The sequence below is a fragment of the Hylobates moloch genome, unplaced genomic scaffold, assembly GCF_009828535.3.
Source record: "Hylobates moloch isolate HMO894 unplaced genomic scaffold, HMol_V3 SCAFFOLD_13, whole genome shotgun sequence".
Lineage (NCBI taxonomy): Eukaryota > Metazoa > Chordata > Mammalia > Primates > Hylobatidae > Hylobates > Hylobates moloch.
Window position 1 is genome coordinate 80,615,089 of NW_026652288.1, and position 8,441 is coordinate 80,623,529.

General features: G+C 35.8%; 1 protein-coding gene across 1 annotated transcript in view; it reads left to right on the forward strand.

Moving 5' to 3' along the window:
• The window catches only part of SEC62 (SEC62 homolog, preprotein translocation factor), a 31,289-nt gene extending 23,596 nt beyond the window's left edge, over nucleotides 1-7,693 (forward strand). Inside the window, exon 8 of the mRNA XM_032173971.2 lies at nucleotides 3,823-7,693. Coding sequence (XP_032029862.1) covers nucleotides 3,823-4,292 — 470 coding nt within the window. The 3' untranslated portion in view covers nucleotides 4,293-7,693. The remainder of the gene's footprint in view (nucleotides 1-3,822) is intronic.
• Nucleotides 7,694-8,441: the final 748 nt, after the last annotated feature.

Consider the following 8,441-nt stretch of genomic DNA (forward strand, 5'->3'; position numbering starts at 1 on the left):
CAAAAATTAGCTGGGTTTGGTGGCGTGCGCCTGTAATCCCAGCTACTTCATAGGCTAAGGCAGGAGAATGGCTTGAACCCGGGAGGCAGAGATTGCAGTGAGCTGAGATACCACCACACCCGGCTAATTTTTGTATTTTTAGTAGAGATGGGGTTTCACCATGTTGGCCAGGCTAGTCTCGAACTCCTGACCTCAGGTGACTGCCCGCCTTGGCCTCCCAAAGTGTTGGGATTACAGGCGTGAACCACCACGCCCAGCCTCCTTCCTCTGGCTTAGTAACCTCTAGCAGCAGAAAAATCCCCTGCTGGTTTTGCATGGAACATGGGCACATTTGTAGGCCAAAAAATAATATCTAAGCCTGTTTGAATTTAGTGTCAGTGTAATACCTGCATCAAGAAGGAAAAGTCGGCCGGGCGCGGTGGCTCACGCTTGTAATCCCAGCACTTTGGGAGGCCGAGGCGGGTGGATCACGAGGTCAGGAGATCGAGACCACGGTGAAACCCCGTCTCTACTAAAAATACAAAAAATTAGCCGGGCGTGGTGGCGGGCGCCTGTAGTCCCAGCTACTCGGAGAGGCTGAGGCAGGAGAATGGCGTGAACCTGGGAGGCGGAGCTTGCAGTGAGCCGAGATTGCGCCACTGCACTCCAGCCTGGGCGACAGAGCGAGACTCCGTCTCAAAAAAAAAAAAAAAAGAAGGAAAAGTCATAAACTTTGATCTGACATTAAACATAATAAAATTGGTGCTTTTTGCCTTTCAAATTCCTGAAATTTAGAAACTCTTTGGAAATTTTTAGCAAAGGCTTAGCTCCACTGAATAGAATTTTTCTACTTGCTTATTTTTAAATTAAACCAGCATTCACAATAGTTTATGGTTATTATGTAGTTTTGCTGTTTAAAATATTGTTTCTTTAGTAATCTCTTTAAATAAATTTTCATTTTAAATATGCTGTGGATTTAAATATGCATTATGAACCAAACAGTCTTCTGAATTATACCAGGAAACAAACCCAACATTTTATGTTGATTTTCTTAGAAAATGCAATTCCAAATATACTTTCAAATAATTAGATATTTCTTTTATATTATTCTTTGAAGTCTTTATATATATATTATATATCATATCATGTATATTATATATGAATATATATGATATATAGATATAGATGATATATCATCTATATCTCTTGTATATCGTATATATCATGATATATCTATATGTCATATATATTTATATATTATATGATATGTCCTATATTTATATGATATATATTTATATACGATATATATTATACATTTTTTTATATATATTCATTTTTTGGAGACAGGGTCTTGCTCTGTTGCCCAGGGTAAAGTACCATGGCAGAATCATAGCTCACTGTACCCTCAAACTCCTGGGCTGAAGCAGCCCTCCCACCTTAGCCTCCTGAGTAGCTGGGACTATAGGAGCATGTTGCCATGCCTAGCTTATTTTTTTTTTAAGAGTCAGAGTCTTGAAATATTATGTATTGGTCACAATTATATCTGGTGTTTCTTTGAATATGCATTATTAATAATGCCATTTAAAATAAGACCTTTGGCAGTTTTCTAAAATCTGTCACTTTTAGTATAGGAATGTTATTATAGTACATGTCACAGATTCCCCATAATTCTTCCATTTTCACTCTCGGTAATCTAGTGCCACATAGCGAAAAACTGTAAAACATGAACATTCTGCCATACCATTTGTATGTGATAAGAAATTAGGTTAGTGCGATTTCTATATTGCTTTTTCTTTGGTTTGATACAAGATTTCATATTATGAATCATCTGTCTTACAATCCTGTAAAACCTATCATTGCATCATAATTGGAGAAAAAAATGTACAGCCTCCTTAAATTCATTATCTCTGTTTATCAGTGGAATTTATTCTTAAATCATAATTTTAAGCATATTTACCTTTTCCGTTTATACCACGAAAGATTCTAATGTGTACAAGAGTCTTTCAGAATATTTATATTCTTGTGAAAATAAAAATTGCTGTTTTTAAAAGTCAAGACAGCTATAACGATTTTCTTCCATTTATACAAAGCAAAATAATGCAAGACACATAGATTAGCTTATTTCAGGCTTTATATGAAAACAGTGACAGAATTGTCTAAAGAAAACAAAAACCAAAACTCCTGTCATAATTGGTTAGTCTGTAATATTCACATAATCATCATGACCTTTCTAAAAAAACAGGAAAAAAATCACTCAGCTCTACATAATTGGTAAATTCAGAGAAAACTAAATATTGGGGTTTGTGATAACTCATTACTACAAATTTTAAAATTCAAATTCCATTTTTCTACAGTTTTGTCATAACACAGTGTTATAAAATAAAAGACTAAACCTTATGTGTTTAAATGATCTTGCTTTCATTAACATTGTATTTTTCCTAATATTGAGAGGATTGGTCTTTAAATAAGCAAAAATTACATAATTTACCTAATTAATAAAACAAAAAGGTCAGGTTCAGTGACCCACAACTGTGATCCCAACTACTCGGGAGGCTGAGGTGAGAGGATCACATAAAGCCAGGAGTTCAAGACTGGCCTGGACAACATAGCAAGAACCTGTCTATCAAAGTAGGTAGATAGGTAGAGAGAGAGGGAGGATAGATAGATGAGAGAGAGAGAGATTAGAGAAATAGATGATAGATACATACCTGTAATCCCAGTACTTTGGGAGTTTGAGCCCAGGAGTTCAAGACCAGACTGGGCAATATGGCAAGACCCTATCTCTACAAAAAATACAAAAACTAGCAGACCATGGTGGCACGTACCTGCTACTTGGAGGCTGAGGTGGGAGGATTGCTTGAGCCCAGGAGGTTGAGGCTGCAGCGAGTCATGATTGTGCCACTGCACTCCAGCCTGGATGACAGAGCAAGACCTTGTCCTCAATAAATAAATAAGACAACAAGGATTAAAAGATGGAAACTTTCTAATACTGGGGTTCCTTATCCAGGGCTAATTTATCCTTTAGGCATAGTAAACATGTGCCTTGGACCAAGATACATATAGGGGTCCACAGAAATATTTTCATTTTTATTTCTTTTAAATCAGAAGTAGTAATGTATATACATGTATGTAATAGCAAACCTATACAGTATTTTATTCGTGTTTATACAAATGTATAGAAAATACAGTCATAAATGTATAGAAAATATAATATTTAATAGTTTTTGTGGAGTAAGTGCCTTACAAAGACAAAAGGGCCTAGGGCCTTGGGAAGTATGATGCAGCCCTGCTTTTCCTTCTTAAAAGCTTCCTTCCTAAACACCTTTCATCTCTTTATTTTATTCTTTTCCTGCACCATGATCTTATGAATACTTAAATTCCCAACTGATTGCTGTGTGTATTGAAGCATAATATCACAAAGTGCATAAATCGGAAGTGTATATCCATGTAAGTGTACACTCGGATGGAAAAAAGAAGTAATTTTTTTCAGAGTGACATTATTGCATTGTGACCTCAAGTTCAGAGCAACATTCTGTGCCCCTAGAATACTGTGACAGCTGCTAAACTAGTCAGGAATCTTTTGTTTTCAAGCATGCAGTGGTGTAATTATAGCTCACTGTAGCTCACTGCAGCCTCGAGCTCCTGGGCTCAAGTGATCCTCCCAAGTAGCTGGGATTAGAGGTTTAGCCACCACGCCCAGCACTAGTCAGGATTTAAATATTAATATTTAAGGTGTATGAAATGTACAGATAATAAACCTGTTTTCCCAGCTTTTCATTAACAAATACTCCCTTCTGAGGCAGTGTTTGAATTACTCAATTAGAGAAATTTTTCCCCCCACAGCTCGATGCATTCTATTTCTCATCATTTGGCTCATAACTGGAGGAAGGCACCACTTTTGGTTCTTGCCAAATCTGACTGCTGATGTGGGCTTCATTGACTCCTTCAGGCCTCTGTACACACATGAATACAAAGGACCAAAAGCAGACTTAAAGAAAGATGAGAAGTCTGAAACCAAAAAGCAACAGAAGTCCGACAGTGAGGAAAAGTCAGACAGTGAGAAAAAGGAAGATGAGGAGGGGAAAGTAGGACCGGGAAATCATGGAACAGAAGGCTCAGGGGGAGAACGGCATTCAGACACGGACAGTGACAGGAGGGAAGATGATCGATCCCAGCACAGTAGTGGAAATGGAAATGATTTTGAAATGATAACAAAAGAGGAACTGGAACAGCAAACAGATGGGGATTGTGAAGAGGAGGAGGAAGAGGAAAATGATGGAGAAACACCTAAATCTTCACATGAAAAATCATAATCTGACTAATTTTGGGACTGAATGAAGAAGTACAAGAGGTTGGATTTTCTATGTTGGCTGATTACCATATTGAACACATGGCATTTGTAGCAGCATTCTTTAAATCTATTTACTGAAATGTATTTGACATTCAAGCAGTTATACTCAGTCCTTCATTTTATAGAATATTGGCACTATTGTTGGTACAGTTTAAAGCCATTAATATGTTTTATCCATTTGATAATTTTACAGTAAGTAGGTCTCATTCATTTTGACAGTTATCAGAGATGTACTTTCCACAGTTAAATTTACATTAATGGCAATTTTTTTATAGTTTTATGGCTTTTTACTGTTAGACTAATCAAAAATAAAAGGAAAAAAGAAACTCCAACATTTCACATTATGCACAGTTATGTAGCCATTTCATAGTTTCTTTAAGATGTGTAAACTCATTGTTCTTGATAGTTCTTTTATTTTTCATTATACAATTATACCAGATTTCTTTTAAGATTCTGAGTTAGCAGAGTTCAAAACTATTTTGTGGAAATAAGCCAACTAGTAACAATGCAGCAACACTTCTGGTTTAGCTAAATTCTTTTTCCAATGTAGGAAATCCACACTGATTTGTACGTCTGACTCAGAGAAAGATGGTCATCTCCAACAGAGAAAGTGAACAGCATTTGTTGGAAGGTGATGGCTCTCCCTCCTCCCTCCCCATTTCATTGTCGTAACGTAAAGTGTATTCTGTACATAATTTACAAATAAAACATTTTATTTTAATTGTTACTTATTATTTAGATACTTCTCAACACTTAAATTCATAAAATTAAGACCATGCAAGGGTATGTTTTTAGAGAAATGGAAGTTTGAGTAACCCACAGAACATCTGTGATCTTTCTACAGCAGCTTCAGTTTTGTGCCAACATTCCATGTATTTTGAATATGAGCAAAAACTGATCTTTATTAAATAAGAGCAGACTTAAAGTAGCTTTGTACGCCTTAATGTTCATTTTGATTTATTTTAAATCTTTACATTCAGAAATGAGACACTGTATTATCAGACCAGGAGGCATTGCTGTGAAAGATAATTTCCTATTCTAAAATATCAAATTTAAAATAAAGATAATAAAAGAAAACATAAGAGAACTATTGGACTCTAATTGCTTTGAACTAGTTTTGCAGTTTGACTTTACGTCTTATACATCTTAGTTACAAGTCTTTGAAAACTCTTGTTTACTTATGAGCATAATCATTCCTTGGAGTTAATACTTTTATAAACTAATAATGAATATTAAATGATTTTTCTTCAGTCACAGTGAGAGCATTTTGCTTTGTGGTTGAAATAAGTAGTGTATGTCAGTCTTTGCTTTAGGCTGTTTCTCATCTAAGTGTTTGAATTAAAGATGTTAAATTTTTCTAATTGTGAAAAATACATTTTCTGTATCAACACATTTTATTAAACTTGCTTGATTGCTTCTTTATAGTAGTCCCTGTAAGTGGACATAATGTGGCTATTTGATGTTAATGCAACTATGTCAAGGCTGCAATCACTTTAAGAGTTTCTTTTTAGCAAATGTTCATTGATGAAGTGCCTGGGTATTTTCCCCTCCCATTTGCAGAGCTCTACTACTTCATTTCCACAGTAAGCACATATATAAAATGATCACTTCTGAGTTTCTTTATCACCAGTAACACTGATACCTATTTTGGGGGTATAAACACGGTATTTTTCAGAAATAAAAATGATTTCATTAACCTTTACTATTACTGTGATAATACCCAGGCACTCAATATCCTGAAATTTTTTATAATATATGTAATTTGTCTAGTCTTAAAGACATTTGGAGCATGGCCAACAGGAAAGTCAGCTTCTTACTGATGTGTGTGGATTCTTACAGAATGTTAGTACAAATTTTTATAAATATTTGGTGATCCCTGGGGGGAAATATCATTCTTACTATGGTTAGAAAGTGAATTAGACATTTCAGCTCAGTTTCTATTTTACTATTCAAGTTGTGTACTTTAAACAAATATAAAAATCAAAAGGCTGCCTCTATTACAATCCTCAGTGGAATAGATGGCTATCTTTCTTGGCTAACATTAAATATTCTTGTACCAGAGCATGGAAAATTGTTTATAATTGTTAATAGAATGGTGATTTTTTTTTTTAAGAACTTCGGATTTGCTATGCTGCTGTAAGTAGAAAGCATGAAGCTTTTTGATCATGTAGGGCTTATTGTAGAGGGTATCAATTGGCCTAACTAAGCAGGATTGAATTTACCAGAGGCTAAGTTCAGATAGTAAGAATAATGCATATGTGATTGTTCTTAAAGTCAATGTATTAAATAAGGTATTTTTCCTTTTCCCTCTTACTGGATTTTTAAATTTTCAAACCATATGGCCTAGATAACTTTAATAGAAATAATATAGATTTAGTTGAATACTATTCAGGAAGTAATAAATTTTAATACATCACATTGAAATTATGCAGTGGTGATGAATTTTGGTGTTTCCCCCCTCTTTCTGGTTTTACATCATGAGGATCAATTAGCTGCTGACAAGAAAAATCATCTTGTGTCTTTTGTAAATTGATTTTTTTAAAAATCTTTATTAGGAACTGGAAAACAGCAAGTATGGTTGATTCTCGTTATTCAAGGTAATTGTGTTCTATAAAGTCACTGTGAACACTGAATTAGCAAATATAGAACCTAGGGGAAATACAAGGCTAGATTTCTGCAAGCCACTGGTCACATTTTCATCAAGCAGTCAACATGTAAATTTCTGTTGTAAAGACACCTTATTTAATATAGTCGATTCATTAACATTGAAGTCATGACCAACAACACTGTAACTTATGCCTGAATGAAGCTTATCTGACACATAAGCTTCATAAGGCACACAACAGCCTTTTTGCCCTTAGGAACAGCTTTTTGCCCTTAGCACTATGCTTGGGGGCCATTTTAAACAGTGAAATCAAAAAAAGAACAGAAATGCAAAAACCGTGGCATTAGCGTAAAAAGGACATGTATATAGTGTGAAAGCTGGAACATGGCCTTGTTCAACCTCAGCTCAGAATGTGTACAGCATTTTTTGCTGTACCACAAAATTTTAGGTTAGGCAAATTCACAAATACGGAATCCATGAATAACGAGGATCAACTGTACTTAACTATATTTTAAAGCTGTGACATTTATCTACCTGGTTTATGGAATAGAATTTATTGCTGAATCATGCTCCAGTATTTGAGTGATGTTTTAAATATCCTATGTCTGAAAATAATTCCTCCTAATTGTGTAGTAATTTGCTTTTACTGTTTCAGCAGTATTTTAGGTCTTTGTTCATTCACTCAGTAATACTGAGCACCTACCATGTACCAGAATTTTACTAGGCACAACCATGAATAAAAATACAATTCTCTTGCACCATTAAATAGTGTGTTAAGTGCTACGGCAGCAAATTGCTATATACGCTGGATATCTCTTGTTTTCCCCTCCAGCTCCACTCTGCTCTTGCCCACAAAGCTGACCTGAATGGACCATAGCAGTGGGCTCCTATGCTTCCTGGCTTCTGAGTGGGTTTGGCCAAGGAATGTCCTGGCCAGAGATGAGAGGATGGTAGGGTGCCTATTCTCAGCTCTTCTCCTGGGGTTGGGGGGCTGCCTTAGCAGCCAAAGGTCACTTCTCCCAAACCCCTTCCCTGCTTTCCAGGTTGCCAGTCCCTGCACTCTTCCTTTCTGGCCAAGGATGATGTTAGTTCTGCTGCTACTAGCCTGGAGTTGGCAGAAGCTACTGTGCTTCCTCTGTGGGTATCCTATACCTATACTTTTGTATAGTATCTCCTCATAATATCTTAATGTAAAGAACCATCTGTTTCTTCTTGGAATCAAGACCAATACCAAGGAGAAGTTCTTAGGGAACAAAAATTCCAGTGAGGAATTGACCTCTTTGTCAGATCCTTATCACCAAACATTAGAAAAGATCTCATAACTTTATACAGCATGTTGTAAGCGTTTTGATAACTAAAATCCTGTTCTAGTGAATGTCATGCAGATAACTACACAAAGAGATTAACTTAAATTTGCCTTCTTTGGCAAGCCCTTAAACCAATGGCTAAAGCAGTTAGTTGTGAGTTTCTGAGTAGGTCCCAATGCGTTTATTTCATTTGTCCAAC